The sequence below is a fragment of the Phyllostomus hastatus genome, unplaced genomic scaffold (assembly GCF_019186645.2).
Source record: "Phyllostomus hastatus isolate PE091 unplaced genomic scaffold, TTU_PhHast_1.1 phas_scaffold_385, whole genome shotgun sequence".
Taxonomy (NCBI): domain Eukaryota; kingdom Metazoa; phylum Chordata; class Mammalia; order Chiroptera; family Phyllostomidae; genus Phyllostomus; species Phyllostomus hastatus.
Window position 1 is genome coordinate 12517088 of NW_025334026.1, and position 18795 is coordinate 12535882.

Here is an 18795-nt window from a genome sequence, read left to right on the forward strand (position 1 = left end):
TGCAATAAAATGTTCGTTATTAACCATCCTGTACCCACCAATGTAAAAGAAGTATGTGTTTCTTTATCTTGCCTTTTTACCCAATCCCAGATATTTCTCTCCTTTGCTTTCTTCTGGCCCCGTATCTACCATCAAAGGATTTCAGGTAATAGTAAATGACAATCATTGTTTATATTTTTACTTATTATTCATTATTATTATAAATTTGAGGTATGGAAGGAAACATTGTAAAATAGAAAGCCAGCCAAAAGAATGCTCGAATCGCCTGTGAATATGAGGTACCTATTTCTCTGAAATGATACTGAGTCATATCTTACAGAGGGACAATTGCCTCCTCTGCAAAATGGGAGTAATTCCCATCTTGCTGCATTGTGAGAATTCCATGCTAATAAACGTCAAGTTCCAGGGTGCACGCAGGAGCCCACCTACTAGGAGCTGGTATTGCACTGGAACATCTGAGCGATCGGGAAAACTGGGCACCAGCAGGTTCCAGACATCGCCTTTCTGCCGCTCAGCACTGCTGGACGTCAGTCCTTGTCTGTTTCCGCCGCAGGTCGTGCATTTGGACTGACTATCCACAGAGCCCTGCTCCTCTCTGCACAAGCAACAGGCTCCTTTCCCGCCAGGCCTGCCAGGGCGCGGGGCCCCCTCTAGGCGCAGCTGTTCTACTGGCCGCACGGAGAGTGCCTCCCAGCGAGTCACACAAGGAGGAAAACCGCCGAACGTCCCTTCCCGGTGTGACCTGCCTTCTCGGAAAGCTACGGGGTCTGGTATCGCCTTCCTCTTTCTCACGGGCCGAGGTCAGGTTTCCCATAGCAACCGCGGCCTCAGGCGACTGGCAACTCGCCAGGCCGGTATCCTCTGCGCAGGCGCAGAAAGGGACGGACGCAAGGCTTCTTCCTGCTTCCGGTGTCCCTCGCGTCCCCGGGGCGGGACTCACGTGATTGCGTGCTGGGGCGGGGCCTCGGGCGGCGGGAAGAGGCGGCGGGAGAATGGAGGTGCTGGAGAACAGCAGTGACTCGGGAGACCCTGGGGCCCAGGATCCTGCCCCGGCCCCTAGCAGGGCGCCTGGCAGCGCCGGCCACTACGAGCTGCCGTGGTGAGGGCACAGGCCATAGATAATGGGTGCTCTGGAAGTGTAGGTGGGCCAGAGGCGGGTGGTGTCCCGGGAGAACTCAGGGGCCAGAGTTAGTTCGGGGGACATCTGAGCGAAGCAGGAGGCTCCAGGGTGGCGTCTAAGAGATTATTTGGAGAGGGCGAGGGATGTGGGTCGCTAAGCCCACCTGGGGTCTAGAGTAGCCGGTCTGACCTCTGGAAACGGAGTGTCGGTCAGAACACGGGGAACCGTGGTCTTAGCAACCCCCTGTGCGCTAGGCCAAGGATGAATCTGATGGCCACTTGGCAGGAAGTGTCGAATGCAGGTTCGGAACTACGGGTTGTGTGCAAAAGGCACCCTTCTCCTTTCTGTGGCTTGCTTGCTTTAAATAGTAGCATCATAGGTAGCTGGGAGGAAATGGTGACTTTGGGAAGTCACCTGCCCCTGACACAGGTATGGTGCAGGCGCTCTGCTCGGTCCCACGCCCTGAAAGCACTTCTCAGAACTCTCCACGGCTCATGGTAATGGTTTACACCCTGCAGTGGTGTACACTCTGTGTATTCCCATCCCTCTAGCCCACCCCTCTTCTGGATGACAGCAGATAACCTAAATGGAGCGCGGTATAGCTTATTGGAATATTTACAGCAGTGCTGTGCAGCCCCGCAGCCGCTAGCGACGGGAGTCTCTTGAGCCCTGCAAATGAGGCTAGCCCAAATTGAGATGGGCTGTAAATGTAGACTATACACCAGGATTTTGAGGACATAGTATTAAGAAAAACTCAGTAATTTTTATATTGATTACACGTTGAGAATGACAATATTTTGAGTATGTTAGATTCAATAGATTATATTAGTAAAATTAATTTTATCTGTTTTCTTTTTACCTTTTTAGATGTGGCTACCAGAAAGTTTAAAATTACATATGTGGCTGAGTATATATATATATCTGTATATTGATATATATATATATCTTTATATATATAAAAAACTTTTAAAAAATTTACTTTTACAGAGAGGGGAAGGGAGGGAGAGAAACATCAGTGTGTGAGAGATAACATTGATTAGTGGCCTCTCCTGGGGATCCTCAACTGGGGACCTGGCCTGCAACCCAGGCATGCGTCCTGACTGGGAATTGAACCAGTGACCTTTCAGTTCTCAGGTCAGCACTCAATCCACTGAGCCACACTAACATATTTTTCATGCACAACACTACATGCTTAGGATTGTTCAGTATGCAAAACAAACTGTGCTGTCATGGAGCTTACATTTGATAAAGACAATAAAAAAATAAACAAGTAGCTATATTGTATATTTGATGGTGACAAGTGCTGTGGAGTAAATTGCTATGGTGTTCAGGGAAGGCTTTTGATAAGATAACATTCGAGCAAAAACCTGATCTGAGGGAGTAAGTCATGACTGGAGAAAACTTTCAGGTAGATAGAGCATCTATGATCCAGCTCAGATTTCAGCTCCTAACTTTCCCAGGTGGTGATTTTCTCCCTCCTCTGGGCTTCCACAGCTCTTGGCTTCTATAATAAGTTTAGCACTGTAATAGGACTTGCTAAGCTCTATCTCCCTGCCACTGGGAAAGCAATAACCATGTCTTGTTTATCTCTGTATCGTTGCTTTCCTCCCCTTGTGATCTCTAACTCCTTCCACAGTGGCTGGCGCCTGAAAGGGGCTGAGTATGAAGAATAAATGAGTAGGAACCAACATGCTCTATTTGCTAGTCTTAGGGAAGACCTGTCTTTTTCTTTCCTATGGTATGACAAAAAAGCTTTGCATGCAGCTGCTTCTGGAGCACAACCAGCATAATATTGCACATCAAGGAGTATTGCAAAGGATGGAGTATTGGAAGTCCTGATGGTCAAATCATTACAAATCGATTTTCACTTTTGTTCTTGCTGAAGAAAATAATTTTCTCGCATAGCATAGCTTGCAAAAGAGAAGTATTGGTTTGACTAAGCCACTAGCCTGTCCACTTCAACAGGGTCACAGGATAGGCTTATAGTTTCTGTCTAGGGAGCCCTGCTGTGCACCTCACTAAGTCTGCAGAAACTGGCAGGCAAGGGATAAGAAGGGGGCTTGGCTGCACCTATGTCAGGTGAAATGATGTCAGTGCTATGTGTGCTGGACCTCTTTTGTGATGGGCAGACTCTGTTTCTGCACAGTGTCACATTGGTCCAGATGGCTTGCTCTGGTCCTTCTCTAGCAACAGCAGGGGGTTTTTTTGTTTGTTTGTTTGCCATGGTGAGTTTGAAGCCTTGGTGTGTAATCCTCATGCATTTTTCAAATGGCATTTCAGCACACCCTTAAATTTAAAACCTGCTGCCATTTGGTATATTTTTACTATACTTTTGATATACATATATATCATCTGACAAAGCTCTCAAGATTGCTACCCTTTGCTGCTTGCTTTTGTGTAGCATAAAAATGGCTATGTCAACATCTTTATATATTTTCTTACAAACAGGGTTGAGAAATATAGACCAATAAAGTTGAATGAAATTGTTGGGAATGAAGATACCGTAAGCAGACTGGAGGTAGGTGATTTTTTTTTATCGTATTTATTTATTTTTAGAGAGTGGGGAACAGGGAGAGAAATAGGGAGAGGAACATCAGTGTGTGAGAGAAACCTCAGTTGGTTGCCTCTTGCTCGCCCCCCATCAGGGACCCGGCTCGCAACCCAGGCATGTGCCCATGCCTGACACGGAATCGAGCCCGGGACATTTGGGTTCACAGGCCTGCACTCAGTCCAGTGAGCCATACCAAGCAGGGCTCTTTGCTTATTTTTTACACAATCCTTTAAAAATGTGGAAGTCATTCTTAGCTAGGAGGCTTATAAAAACAGGCCTCAAGGTGGATTACCCTAATCCCCCCATTCCCCGTTCACCCTAGTTTACCAACTCTTGACTAGAGGGACTGCATGACAAGGCAGGTGGCTTCAAAATGGACAGATAGAAATGCTTAGCAGTAGAGCAAGCTTTGAATTCCTAGCTCTGGAGGTCTTTAAGCAGAATCTAAAAGCCCAACTATTTGAGACATAACAGAGACAGTCTCTGTCATAATTGGGGCTTAGAATTTAATAGCTAGCAAAGTATTTACTTATTTTACAAATTTATTCATTTTGCAAATCTTTGAGTATGTTCTCTGGGACAGATATGGGACGGCGGTAGGAACTATTAATATAATGGTGAACAGAATAGACACGATTCTTGCCCGAGTAAGATCGTTAGTCTAACAGGGCAGCATTAAAGTCAGCAGGCAACAACGTGATGAGCACCCTGCCAGAGGAGGTACAGGGTGCTGCAGGAACACATGGGGAAAGTTCAGGGAGGAGTTAACTTCACAGTGTCTGCGTTCCCAAGTGAAAGAAGTAATACCAAAGCTAGGGAGGGAGTTAGCCAGACTTGGAGGGGAAGGGTGAAGAAAGAAGAGGTAGCTGGAATAGCATGTGTGAAGGCCCTGAGGTGAGAAAGCTTGGACAGTCTTGTGTGGGGGCGTGCCATCTGATTGGAGTACTGATTTGCAGGTATAAATGGGCATTTGAATTGCCTGGGGATCTTGTTAAAATGTAGATTCTGGTGCAGTAGTTCTGGAGTGGGGCCAGGTTCTGCATTTCTGACGAGCTCCCAGGGGACGCTGGTGCTGCTGGACCACAAGCCCCACTGTTAGCAAGGCCGTGGAGCGCATTTATTGGGGTGTGTGAGAAATGACCTGGCACGGTGGGCAGGGCCTCATGAGCCATGTTTAAGAGTGTGGCCTTCATGAAGCCAACCTAGCACACCCCTCAATTTACATTAGAAAACTCCCAGCTCCCTTCACTTTTCAGTCAGCCTCACAGCTCTTCACCCTGCTCCCCGACAGCTGTCAGTCTCTTCTCTATCTGTGGCTCTGTTTCTATTTTGTTTGTTGGTTTATTTTGTTCATTAGATTCTACATATGAGTGAAATCATTAAGGTGAAGGGAATAAAGGAAAAAACCCTCATAGACACAGACAACAGCATGCTGACTACCAGAGCGGAAGGGTGGGGCAGGTGGAAGAGGGTAGGGGGGATAAGTGGTGATGGGGGGAGACCTGCCTTGGGGTGGTGAACACACAGTACAGTATACAGATGATTGACTGTAGAATTATACACCTAAACCCATATAATTTTATTAAGCAGTGTCACCCCAGTCAATTCAATAAAAATAAATAAATGAGGAAGGAAGGAAGTTTGGGTTTCATGACGAGAGCAGTGAGGAGGTGCCCAAGGGTCTCAGGTAAAAGTGCGTCAGTTAGACGTGTGTTTGGGGAAACTGGTTGTGGTTACAGTGTGGGAAGTGGATGAGAGTGAAGCAAGATTACCGGCCAGGAGATGAGGGATGACGAAGCCTTTGTAACGAAGGTGCTGTGTGGGGTGAGGAGGAAGGCCCGGTCAAGGGTGACAGTGACTCCAGGCTCCTGGCTTGGGTGACAGGTTGGCACTGACAGTCCATGAAAGGGGAAATGTGGGTGAGGCCTCAGGTGTGAATTCAGGTGTGAATATGCTGAGGCGAGAGCTCCATGGGGCGTCCACGTGGAGAAATTTGTAGCCGTGATAACTGCACAGGCCTGCGAGTGGCTGGGGAGGCCTTGCCCCTTGCGGTTTATACATTAACCAGTTGTAACGGGCATTTCTTCCTTCAGGTCTTTGCACGAGAAGGGAATGTGCCCAATATTATCATTGCTGTAAGTACTCAGTCCTGGCAGCCCTGGTAGGTGTCTTAAAGTCTCATTTTTGCTTCCCTCAGAAGTGATTCTTGTGCACAGAGCTTCCTCTTCAGAGAAGCCCGTTATCCCCCAGAGCCCTTATATTCCCCTCTGCAAAGGGAAACATTTCACCCTAGTTGGTCAGCAGGCCTATGGGCTGGCTGCTCTATTGATTTAGTGTGTTCTGTGGGCTGGGGTTGAGGGTTCGAGGGGGAGGTGAATGCAGAAAAGTGGCGAGCAGTAAATCAGGAGTTGTGTTAAGTTCGTTCTGTTGGCTTGAAGCACTTACTGGAGATCTCTCTCCTAGGGCCCCCCAGGAACTGGCAAAACTACTAGCATCCTGTGTTTGGCACGAGCCCTTCTGGGTCCAGCTCTCAAGGATGCCGTGTTGGAACTCAATGCCTCAAATGACAGGTACACCTGGGAGTTAGGACTGAAGGGCAGTGAGTGTCATACATGTTGAATTGTAATAGAACAGCCTTTTTTCTGTGCTGTGTCGTACATAGAGCTTGCCTGGCCAGCTTGGTATTTTCCTTTAACCTTGCCCAGTGAGAGTGCATGGGAATTGCTTGCTCGTCGGGGTGGCATCACAGGCACTTGACGTGACAGCTTACTTTTTTTAATGGAAATTTAAAATACTACTTTTAATTGTGGTAAAATACACATACCATAAAATTTATCATCTTATTCATTTTTAAGTGTACAGTTCCAAAGTGTTAAGTATTTTCACATTGTTGTGTAGCCTATATCTAGACCTTTTTTTTTTTAAGACTTTATTTATTTTTAGAGAAAGGGGAAGGGAGAGAGAAAGAGAGGGAGAGAAACATCAATGTGTGGTTGTCTCTCACACATCCCCCACCGGGGACCTGGCCTACAACCCAGGCATGGGCCCCAACTGGGGATTGAACTGGTGACCCTTTGGTTCGCAGGCCTGTTTTGTTTTAATTTCTCACCTGAGGATGTGCTTATTGATTGTGCACATGTGTGTTTTGTTTTTAGTGAGGGGGAAGAGAAGGAGAGAGTAAAGGAGAAGGGAGAAATATACATCAATGTGAGAGAGAAACATCAATTGGCTGCCTCTTGCACACACCATTACTGGGGACTGAACCTGCAACCTAGGCATGCACCCTAACTGGGAATCAAACCCTGGACTTTTTGGTTCATGGGACAATGCTCCAAGCAAGTGAGCCACACCAGCCAGGATGTCAATGCTGATTTTTATCCTTATCTCTTGTTCTTCTCCCACTTACATCATCAAACTCACTATTTTTTAAATCTTTGGTGGCTCATAATTTTGTTGAAGAAAGAATGGCCCATAGTTGCAAATATTTTCAGTTTTAGATTTATAAACACCTATTTAAGTGATTGATACAATGACTTTTTTTCCATTTCTATATCACCTGTTTCCTTCTAGTCACCTTTGTGTACAGACCTGCTTTCAGCTTTTGATCACTTACAAAGTGCAGCCTGTGAGTGTTAGTGTACACACATCACCGACAATGAAAGAGTAGCGTCACGTGTTCTTGTATTGAAACCAAAGGTCCAAGTTCTTGTCGTAGGGTACTGGGGAGCGAAGTCCTTCCTGTTAAGAGACCAACTGCATGAAAATACATTTAGTTTTTGCCCTCAGAAACATATAGTTCACTCCTTGATTCTTTTTTTTTTTTAATTTATTTGTATTAAAACACAGTTACCATACAATATTATATTAGTTTCAGGTGCACAGTGTGGTTATTCAACCTCTATATACCTAGTGAAGCGACTGCCGTGGCAAGTCCAGTGCCCTCTGACACCCGGGGGTTGTTCGGTGTCACTGACTGTGTTCCCTGTGCTGTGCATCGCAGCCCCGTGATTCGCTGCTTTTAAAAGTACAGAACGTTTCACAAATTTGCATGTCATCCTTATGCAGGAGCCATGGTAACGTTCTCTGTTTCATCCAGTTTTCATGTACGTGCTGCCAAAGTGAACACACTCCTTGGCTCTTACATTTGAGAAAATTCACCTAGGATTTTGGCATCTAGAAGACAGTTGAAATGTTGCTTGCAGGACCGATGTCACCATCATGAGAGTCTAGAGAGCTTTTTGCTTCTTTGCAGTCATTTTCTGATTTGTCCAATAATTATGAAAGATCTTCCTTTGTCCTTTTTTTCTCTTTGACACTGTAGATGGAAAATAAAAAGTTTTGATTTTTCCTTTAAGTTTTGGTCAATGAAATCTTTAAAAAAGAGCAAAGATGATGTATCTGATCTTTTGTATCTTCTAGAAAGACAATGCAGTACAGCAAATAACACAATAAAAAAATAAAGAATCAGCCCTGGCTGGTGTGGCTCAGTTAGCTGATTGAGCGTCGTCCCACAAAGGGAGAGGTAGCTCGTTGTTTGATACCCAGTCAGGGCGCATGCCTGGGTCGTGGGCCAGGTCAGCAGCTGGGGTTGTGCAGAGGCAGCCAACTGATGTTTCCCTCACACACCGATGTTTCTCTCCCTCACTTCTCTGTCCCTTCCCCAGTCTTTAAAAATAAATACATAAAATATATTTTTTTAAATCTTTTTTAAAAATGAAGGCTGAGATGATAGTAATAGCATTCCTCCCCCTAATATTGTATTATTCTTCTGGGTAATTCTATCATTCTTTCATTTTTTGTTTTTAATTTTTATTTTAATTGTTGTTCAAGAACAGTTTTCTGCCTTTTACCCCCATCCCAACCCACCCCCCCATTTCATTTGTTCGTTTTTTTTTTAATTATTTTAGTTACTTTTAGTATAGTTGGGAATAATTGATGAATAATGGTGGAATAATTAAAGGGATGATAAAAACTAAACAGTTTCAAGATACAGGAAGAATAAGGTCGTTAAAACCTTAAAATATATCTGGTTATAAAATGATTCAGTGGGCCCATAGGTAATTACATAATGAGTTTATTGTATTTTAAGTAGTAAGTCAATTTTTTTTGTACTTCTGAAGACCTTCAAGAAGGAATAAAAATGATGAAATTTCAGTTCTTATAAATAGTTCGGGTTTCCCGAAAAGGAAACCTGAAGCCAGGGCTGGGTTCCCGAGGACGCTGCGGATCGGGAGTGCCCGGGAGGTCGCGGGAGGTCGCGGGTTTGCCTCAGAAGGCGGGTGAAGTGCCGGCTTCTCGTTTCAGGGGCATCGACGTCGTGAGGAACAAAATCAAAATGTTCGCCCAGCAGAAAGTCACCCTCCCCAAAGGGCGGCACAAGATCATCATCCTGGATGAAGCAGACAGGTAGAGTGCTTCGCCAGACGTTTTGACCTTGATCTCTAAATCCGTTATCAGGCTTTACTAAATCCGGAGGAAAAGCTCCTACCTTGGCACTGTTGTGGTGTGTTTGCTCGTCTTCAAAAGCAATTTAATAGGCGGCCTGAGCCCCAAACCTGTCTTAATTGAGTAACTTACAAACAGTTGGCTAAGACAGTCAGTGGATGTGTTTGTTCCAGCATCACTTCTATGAATTATTTAAATATCATTTTTTAATTGTGAAATACACATAATATAAAATTTACCATTTTAACCACTTTAGTTTATAATTCAGTGGCATTTAGGATATTCGCAATGTTGTACAGCCAATGACATTAAAAAAAAGTAACTCATTCTTTGAAGAAAACTTAGAAAATGTTAATATCCTGCTTTATTTTCTTTTTCTACACTATCCATTTTTACATATTTGAGATCATAATATATATAATTTTTGTATCCTTGTTTTTCATTTTAACATAAAAAGCAATGTTCTACATTATTATGATCTTGTTTGGAACATTGTTTATAATTTCCATATTAGAGTACAATGCACCTCACCCTATTTTACTGTAACATTATAGTAATAATAGCAGTTAACATTTATTGAGCAATTATATATAAGCATTTATGTTATCCTAGGTGCTCTGCTAAACACTTTACACGTTATTACCTCATTTAGTTGTCATCACAACCCTCTGAAGTAGGCAGAATCATCTACTTATAGGTGATGACACTGGGGCTCAGATAATTTGCCTGTGGTCCCAAAACTAGCAGAGGCAGGAGCTGCGAGGTGAGCCCAGGCAGCCTGGCTGCAGAGCCCCCGTCCTGTGCCTGTATGCAGCCTGTCCGTTTAAGACCAAGCCGGGGTCCTGAGGAGAGGCTGAGCATGCTCAGTCAGGGGGTCAGTTCCCAGGCTCTGTGGGGAGTGTTTGTATCCTGTGGGCCCTGGGTGTGGTTGCAAACTTAATGTTTCTCTTCTCAGCATGACTGATGGAGCCCAGCAAGCCTTGAGGAGAACCATGGAAATCTACTCCAAAACGACTCGCTTTGCTCTTGCTTGTAATGCTTCAGATAAAATCATAGGTAAGGGTCAGCTCTGGGCAGCTCGGGGTCCACCTGGTGCTCATTTGGCTCTTTAGCAGCAGATGATTTGGGACTTTTTGATTGCCTATCGTGAGCTGAGCACTGTACCTCTATTCTTATATAATTATTTGCAGAGGTATTATTAGCTCCACATTAGAGATGAGAAAACTGGAGCTCAGAGAGGTTGAGCAATTTGCCCAGAGTTACACAGCAAGTGGAAGCTGGGATTGGAACCCTACGTTTTTCTGACTCTTGCACCATTGCAGGCACACATGACATTTTGACATCCTGTGCAGTGTCATAGTCACTGTCCCTCTCCAGACACGTCCTTGCACTTTCTGTGTGTCTGAGTGCGTGGCACGCACTGTGTCTGCACACCGGGCTTGCTCATTACCGGGAGTTGCTTCACATGTGAGACCTTACCTTGGAGTCTTCTCTCCGACCTGGCATTTGTCCTGCCAGTTCCTTCGCTCCCTCCCTCTCATCAATCTATCTTCTCACTGCTTTGAGCCTTCCTGTCTCCGTGTCTCAACTTCCTGGTGGTTTCACATCCTTCCCTTTCTGATAATGACTGCAGGCATAGTCCAGTGCTCGCTCTCTCTCTCTCACCATTCCTCACAGTTCTCTTGTCCCGCTGCCCTTGCTTCATGTCCCCCATGCTAGACCCCAGCCTGTGTGAGCTCAGCTCTCTGACTGCCCCTGCTCCACCCGGCCATTGTGTGCTGCTCCCGACAAGCCGGTTACCAACTGTGACACCCCCACAGGGGTGGCAGGCTCCTCAAGTTACCAGGAATCCTTTATGCCATTTTTAGTTTTTCTAGATGGTCATTATTTGTTCATTAGTTTATTCAGCCATTCATTCAACAAGCATTTACTTTGTTCCCACTAGCTGTTGGGTACCACTGATGCAGAACATACAAAACTTCATGAGAAACATTCTCTGCCTTCAAGACATCAACAGTGTGGTGAAGGAAACTGTACTAAAAGTTCTTGACTGACAGACGTGTATGTGGTTTGTCTCCTTAGCCGATGCTGAGAGAACTCTGTGCGGGCGGGGGAGGTACTGTGCTTAGAGACCCCCACCCCACACATATTGCGTAGGGCTGGGTGTTAATGAGTTACGGTGATTTGAAACTGCACTTGTTGGAGAAAGCTCCGGCCCTCCCTCTTTATGAAAGTGATGTCTGTGATACAGGTCTTGGATTATTTTTAATTTTTAAAAGGATATAGCAAACATAAATGAAATCTCTATAGGAATTTCTTTCTAGCATTAGAGGAAATGGCTCATGATCAGATTGCTGCGGAGTTGATTTTTGAAACTTAGTAGCTGAGTCTCACTTTGGTTCCTGGAGCCATACAGTTGAGAGAGAGGCTTACTTTCTTTGAGGAAGACCGCGGCTGCCTTATTCTCACATGTATTTAAATCCTGGGAATTCAGCTTGGGGACTTCTCAAAAGATAAAAATCTACTGCAGGAAATTTATAGTGTAGTTGGAATATTAATTGCTTTAAAATATGGACTCAGTTCCAAACTGATCTTTTTCATCTTTGCTAATAAGCCAAATATGCAAATAAGTTTCAGTTTTGAGGCTTCCTGCTTTCAAATAAGTTGAGCTGGACTAACTCCTAGGAAAGCTGCTTTTTGAAGTCCCCCCGGGCAGATGTGTACCCAGTATGTACTCTGCACAAGGCACAGCAGAGGCCTCAGGTCTGTGTGAGGCTCTGGCCCGGCCCTGCAGGAGCTTGTGCATGGACAGGAGAGGGGCTGCCCGCACAGCAGGCCGGACCCACCCCAGGTCCTCCTCTGTGTGCTCACACCACAGCCAGCCCCGCCCCAAATAAAGTCCTCCCCAGTGTTGCAAACCCCTACCCTCTTCCACCCCAGGTCTGGCCTCACTGTCTCTCCCCTTCCCTGGTGCAGTGTTCTCCCAGCTTCTCTTGCACCTGAGCTGGCTGCCAGGGTCATCTCAGCACATATGACCCTGCCACTCCCCTGCTTAACCCTCTGGTGGCCTCCTGATGCCCGCACAGCAGCCATGCCTCCGCCTCCCAGCCCACCCCAGGCTAACAGAGTCCTGTGCCCACAGCCTCATCTCCTTTCACCCCCACACAGGGCAGTCTCATCCTTCCCCAACCCCCTGGCCCTATCTTCACTCTCACGTTTGAATGTGCTATTCCTTCTGCCTTTCCAGGCGAAAAGCCTCATCCCCCAAAACCCAGCTTCTCCACTGAGAAGCTCCATCAGGCTGAGTTGATCACACCATCTGGCCAGGGTTCCCAGAGCTGTTCCGAGAAACTTCTGCCAAGGCCCTGTCTTACCAAGTTATAATGTTCTTGTTCATATCTCCTCCATCCCATAAAACCTAGGCTCTGAGGAGCCAGGACCTCATCATAATATTTATCCAATGCGTCCCCAAATCCTGGGGTGCTAACTGGTGTCTTTAATGGAAATAAGCTAACAGGAATAAGTTCCCTGAAAAGTGTGAACGAAGGAAGGGAGGTAACTGCAGGCTGGGGAGATCCAGGCTGGCTGTATGAGGAGGGGGTTTGAGAGGAGCTTTTGTTGATGGTTGGGGTTTCAGTGGGAAGGAACTGGAGGAAAGAACGTCCTAGGTGTCCAGAGCACTCTAGGAGATGCAAAATCTGTTTGTTGCAGGAGGGAAGGCCCCAGGCATGGAGTTAGGAGAGTTCAGACAGGTGAGGTCTGCAGAAGATTTTACATACAAGGGTGAGAGGTGAACTGCTCTGTACTTCAGGGGGCTACTGAAGGGCTAGCTTTGGCAGGAAGAGGTGACAGATCAAAACAGTCTGAGGCCGGCCATTGTGGCAGCAGAGAGACCAGACTGGGACTTGGAGAAGCTGTTGTCATAGTCCAAACCCGGGGTCAAGGACAGCTTCCAGAATTCTGCATGTGTTTGTCTAGTGGTTCCCAGCCCTAGCTGCAGTCAGAATCTTCTGTGGATCTTTAAAGAAACCACACAGGTGTCTTGTGCTTACCCAGCTGGCTAGGCCATGACCTCCCCAGAAGGGCCCTGATGTTCAGCAGACACGGGGTAATCTTGGGTCCGCCTGGGCCGGCACTGGCCCACCTGTGCGCTATGGCACGTGGAGGTCTCTGTGTTGGAGGATCTTTCCCTTCTGGAAGCCATGGCCAGCCTAGGTCGTCCCAGGCAGTGCTGGCTGAGGGCTCTCTTGTTGCTTATTGGTTGATATTTTTAAATTTAACCCCAATCAGTCAGTCAGTGGTGAGCACCTGCTGGGTAGAGAGTGGCGCCAGCATGGCTGGGCTGCTCGGGTTGTGCAGCTGCATCCCAGTAACTAAGGAGCCAGCAGGCCATGCCCTCCTTGTCTGGGAGCCTCACCCGTGTCCTGTCTCATTCAGAGCCCATCCAGTCCCGGTGCGCAGTCCTTCGCTACACAAAGCTGACCGACGCCCAGATCCTCGCGAGGTTACTGACCGTGATCGAGAAGGAGAAGGTGCAGTACACTGACGATGGTCTGGAAGCCATTATCTTCACCGCCCAGGGAGACATGAGGCAGGTGTGTGCGGTCCCGGCCATGAGGCGCGGATCTCCCATGTGTGCCAAGCCCCTTATTTTAGGGGGAAGAGGGGAGTGCCAGTGGCACCGAGCTGACCATAGCCAGAGGGACGAGCGCTGGGGCCTTGGGCTGACGGAGAGCAGGCTTGCCAGGAGGGTGTTCAGCTAAGAGGGATGGGGAAGGGCTGAGGTCGAATATCAGCCTCGATGTGTGTGTTCCTCAACAGGCATTGAACAACTTGCAGTCTACTTTCTCGGGATTTGGCTTCATCAACAGCGAGAATGTGTTCAAGGTACAAGACTGGTGTGGGCATCACAGCATGCGAAAACCCTGTTTATCTGCAGGGGCCTGTGGAGTGGAGGTGGGACAATCCTGGCCGAAAGGGGACAGACTCCGCATCACTGCTGTGCCGGGGCTCGCCCTCGGCGGGCGGGGAGCACTGGGGAGTTGGGAGGGATTCGGGATGCCACCAGCGTGAGACAGATGCAAGTGCTGGGTGCTTTGCTCGCATGCTCTGAGCGTCTCAGAAGCCCTGCACACAGAGGTTCTCATCGGCATTTTGCAGCTAAGGAAGCAGCTCAGGTGGCCTGCCCGAGACCACCCAGCTGCTGGAGGCCAGGAGGGAGCACAGGAGAGCACGGCGCCTTCCCCTCAGCACTTCTGGCGCCTGCAGGGCGTACGACATCTCTTCAAAGCTGAGCCAAAAGACTCTCCCTCTCCCACATTGGCAAAGGATTTTTCTTTTGGGAATACTTTTGAAAACTGCCACATCTGATAGCTCAGCATCTGATTTTCCCCTTAATGGGGGTAAGAATTGGGTAGGGCGGTCCATGTGTTCCCTCTGTAGCTCTTTCTTACCGGGTGTTTGGGTGAAGACAGCTGTGCCAAAAGCCTCTGCTTAGACCCTGGCAGTGATGCACACTCAAGGACACTGAGGGGAACTCGCTCAGTCACTGGTAGTGACACTTAGGGTCTCATGTCCCCCTGGAATTCCAGAGCATTGAGGGCCCTGGAAACCAGGACTTCTGAGGGCAGTTAATTGAACTGGGGCGAGAAGGCCAAAGGTAGCTGTAGGCACTATGCTGAGACATCAGGAGGCTCTCATTTAGATTTACATGTTGATGCTGCGCTGGAGGCTGGGATCTGAGGCTGGTGGTAGAGGCAGCCTTTGGTCTTGGGGATGGCTGCCGCAGCACTTACCAGGCGGCTCCATGGGTCACACTGAGGCTGGGGGACCCTGTCCTGAGAAAGCCAACTGGGATTCCAGTGGGAGACTGGCCTGAAAGATCTCCTACCTCTTAAGTGGGTTCTAAGTGGTTCTGAGCAAGGGATCAGCCAGGTAGTCTGAGATGTGACTTACGATGGCTTTGAAGCTGCCCCCGAGCGGAGATGCGTCAGTGGCCCTTGTTGATTCATCTTCTGTTGGAGAAATTGGTAACATGGTGTCGAAAGCTCTCCTCACTGTGATAGGTCGACATCATATTCTTTTTACTTGGTGCCTTGTTTGGTGGTGAGTGGCTTTCCCCAACCTGCTTCTGTTTGCTAGAGAATTTGATGAAAAACAAGTAGGAAAGTTGGTCACATAAATCACCCAGAAGTTAGTGTGTCTGGGGTCCTCAGGTGGTGCCCTCAGCCACTTCTTTTTGGTTTGGTCAGGTCTGCGACGAGCCACACCCTCTGCTGGTGAAGGAGATGATCCAGCACTGTGTGAATGCCAATATCGACGAAGCTTACAAGGTCTGCTTCCTCCTGCCCCACGCCCTGATTTGTGAGGGACCTATCTCTTCTTGAGCAGGCTGAGGGAGCTCCTCTTAGTTCTTAAAAAGATGCTACGTACACCCTACCAATGAGAAAACCATGGTAGAGGCTAAACCCCCTTCTCTGTGTGCATCACACTGTTTAAAAGTGGTAGACCCGGTATTCAGACATGTGTTTGTGCTATAATTATATTCTCTGCACCTAACACGGGAGGAAGGACCAGCCCAACTCCTTACTTTGCAGTGAAGCCATATGTCTCTGTTAAGGGGAGACTTCCCCGCCACCCTCCCGAGGAACGTGGGCCTCCTAGGACCCAGCAGTCCCCAGTTGGCCAGGAGAGGAGAGCCCAGGAGGTTTCTGGCCTAATTACAGGGTCTGGTCCTGTGAGCAGGTTCCGGTGGGCACCTTTGGGGTTCAAATGACCCTCAAATCATGTGGGTGGCAGTGGTGTGATCTGAGGCCATTGGCCATTGCCGGTTTCCCTGCCCCCATTCAATTAGGCTAGAAGTTGACTAAGTTTAGGGCAGGGCTAGACCCAATGTGAAAGTGAAGTGCAAGGCAGGGAGACAGGCAGAGACCCAGGCACCAGAACTAGATCACTGAGTGGGCTGAGGGAAGCCTTCAGGTTTAGGTGCCCGGAGCTTCCCCACGCCCTGAATTTACCCCAACACAACCAAGCAAAGGCAAGAACAACTGACTCCAGACCCTGTGGTCCAGATGGGGTGGACTGGGGATTGAGAAGGCAGGGGCTGGGACCACTGCTATAATCTCTGCCCTGGTCAGGGCATGCTGAGGGCTGCTCCTGCAGACGCAGCGTTAGGACTCGTAGCTAGGGAAAGTGTGACAGATACAGGGTTCTACTATTTCCGCTCTGGGGATGATTAATAAAGCGTTTAAAGAGCCTCAGGGTGGTAGCAGACCTTGTCATGTACTTTGAAACATTTGCAATATTATCTTTCTGTCTGCTGGGAAAACCAGTTACATTATCCCCACACGATACATAGGGCTATAATGGCTCCACGGCTCCACAGCTCCACAGCGTTCAGCCGATTCTCAGAATCTCTTGGGTTTGGTAGGATGGTTTGTCCGCTCCTAGCAGTGTGACAGGCCAAGGCCAGTGTAACTTAAACTCATTTCCCCCGAGTATCCTTGTCATTTACAGATGCCCTCTTTTGTCCAGATTCTCGCTCACCTGTGGCATCTGGGCTATTCACCCGAAGACATCATTGGCAACATTTTTCGAGTGTGCAAAACCTTCCAAATGGCAGAATACTTGAAACTGGAGTTCATTAAGGTCAGTGAGAGCACAGCCGGGCCTCAGTCCTCAAGAATGCGGGCCACTGTGGCTTTCTTGGGTTTACTCACGTCCGGGCACCAGAAGGATGCTCGGTGAGTGTTCCCGACTACGATGGAGGTGGGTGGCTGCTTGTCCTGGGGGCTGGGAGTTTGCTTAAGCCAGTCTGCCCGCCAGCGCCCTACTCTTCCTGAGGATGACTCTCCTCTTTAGAGCTCTTTTTATTTATCTTTAAGGTCAGATTAATTGAAGTATAATTTACATTGAATAAATTTGGTCTCTTAGGGCATTCTGTTGACAAAACAACATTCAGTCCTGTACACACACTCTAACCCCTCAAACTGACATGCCCCTTTGTAGTCATTTCCCCACCTCCAGCACCTGGAAACCACCAGTCTACTCTCCGTTTGGGGGCAGAATCCTCCAGGACGCCATCCAGATGAAATCAAACAAAATCATAGTCTTTTGAGTCTGGCTTTTTTACTTAGCTAAACACACTTTGGACTTACTCATGTTTTTGCTGAAAGTGTCAATGGGTCGTTCCTTTTTAGTGCTAAGTAGTGTTCCACTGTATGGAGGTGAGATTGTTTGGTCAAATGGTAAGTGCAAGTTTAACTTTAGAAGAAACTGCTAAACTGTCTTCCAAAGTGGCTGTTGCATTTTGCATCCGACCAGCCCTGTGCATGAGCATCTGAGCTGACACACATCCCAGCCAGCCCTTGGAGCACTCACTGGTTCTTCACAGTCATTCGAATAGGTGTGTAGTGGTACCTCAAGTACCACTTTGGTTTGCATTTCCCAGCCACTGATGATGTTAGGCACTGTTTCATGTGCTTATTTGCCATTCAAAATCTATTAACCTAGTAAGAGTTTTGAGAGTTCTTTATATATTCTGGATGCAAATCTTTTATCAGGTATATGTTTTATAAATATTTTAATATTGACTTTTTCTTTGAATTAACAGTATTTTGCAAAGAAATATCAACATCCTTTTAGGAAATAAATTGAACTTTTAGTTAAAGATAATCCAGGATGATTTAAAGTTCATTTTTTAGTTGGAGTTTGAGTTCATTGCATCAATTTTGAGTAAACCATTGGTACAGATTAAAAATAAACAAATTCCTCCCTCACTTAACCCAATTTAAATTTGCTGTGTTTTTCAGGAAATTGGATACACTCACATGAAGATAGCAGAAGGTGTGAACTCCCTTCTGCAGATGTCAGGGCTGCTGGCCCGGCTGTGTCAGAAGACAATGGCCCCGGTGGCCAGTTAGAGTGGACTCATTGGCCGGGTTATGAGAGTCCCTGAAGGACAGCAGTCCCGGGCTTCTGTCTTAGAAGAAAATGCTGCCCAGGCTGCAATGGAACTCGCCTTTCTTTCATGCGGCACGGCCTTCCTGGTGCCCCCGCACACCCGCAGAGCATCTGTGTTCAGCCCCAGGCTCAGGAACGTGGTGGCGGGAAGGGCTTCAGGGAACCTCCAGGGCATGGCACCCAGTCTGGGCATATGTTGGCATTTTAGCTAATAAAACCACACAACGTTGTTGTCGATGGTGTGGCGATGCACGGCTGCAAAGAAAGCCAGCTTCCTGTCTCTCTGTGCGCCCCTTGCATGCTACAGGTAGAGAAGGTGATTTGTGTGGTAGACTGCTCAAGCCAGTCTGAGTTCTAGAACCTGGAGGACGGTCCACATGCAGCAGGACTGGCTGTTTAGAAAAACTCCCGCCATGTCACCTTTTCTATGCAGTGCTTGGTGCTTTAGAATTTCTCAGTGAATTTTACATTAACTTGTAGAATTTCTTCTTCCTCCTCCTCCCCTTCCTCCCCTCCTTTCTTCTTCTTATCAAGGTACTATTTTTTAAATTTTTTTTAATGAAAAATATCAATTGTACATAAAAGAGTGATACAGTGAGCCTTCGCATATTCATCATCCATCTTAAAGTTATATCAACACACGGCCAACCTTGTTTCCTCTGCATCCCACCATCCAGGCCCACTCTGGGATTGTTCCGAAGCAAACTTGCAGGTGTCA

At 47.3% G+C, this 18795-nt stretch overlaps 1 protein-coding gene and 1 non-coding gene across 3 annotated transcripts; one reads left to right on the top strand and one right to left on the bottom strand.

Moving 5' to 3' along the window:
* The first annotated feature begins 957 nt into the window (after positions 1–957).
* On the top strand, positions 958–18343 carry RFC2 (replication factor C subunit 2). 2 transcript variants are annotated; one of them, XM_045819687.1, is made up of 11 exons: positions 958–1099; positions 3569–3638; positions 5765–5806; positions 6135–6241; positions 8976–9077; positions 10072–10172; positions 13554–13711; positions 13938–14003; positions 15368–15448; positions 16650–16858; positions 17927–18343. In XM_045819687.1, the coding sequence occupies exons 1-11, from the start codon at positions 993–995 to the stop codon at positions 17946–17948; spliced, it is 1065 nt and encodes a 354-aa protein (XP_045675643.1). In that variant the 5' UTR covers positions 958–992; the 3' UTR covers positions 17949–18343. The 2 variants fall into 2 exon arrangements, with proteins under 2 accessions (XP_045675643.1, XP_045675644.1); XM_045819688.1 differs by having other exon boundaries at positions 16650–16763.
* Positions 7692–7797, bottom strand: LOC123806532. Its single transcript, XR_006783501.1, has one exon. It is a non-coding gene; the product is annotated as a U6 spliceosomal RNA (small nuclear RNA).
* Positions 18344–18795: the final 452 nt, after the last annotated feature.

Excerpts from the sequence above, each read along its gene's own strand:
- RFC2 (XM_045819687.1), top strand. The coding sequence starts at position 993 with ATGGAGGTGCTGGAGAACAGCAGTGACTCGGGAGACCCTGGGGCCCAG. Across the intron at positions 3,639-5,764 it reads ATACCGTAAGCAGACTGGAG|GTCTTTGCACGAGAAGGGAA; the intron begins GTAGGTGATTTT and ends TTCTTCCTTCAG. Across the intron at positions 15,449-16,649 it reads ATATCGACGAAGCTTACAAG|ATTCTCGCTCACCTGTGGCA; the intron begins GTCTGCTTCCTC and ends TCTTTTGTCCAG.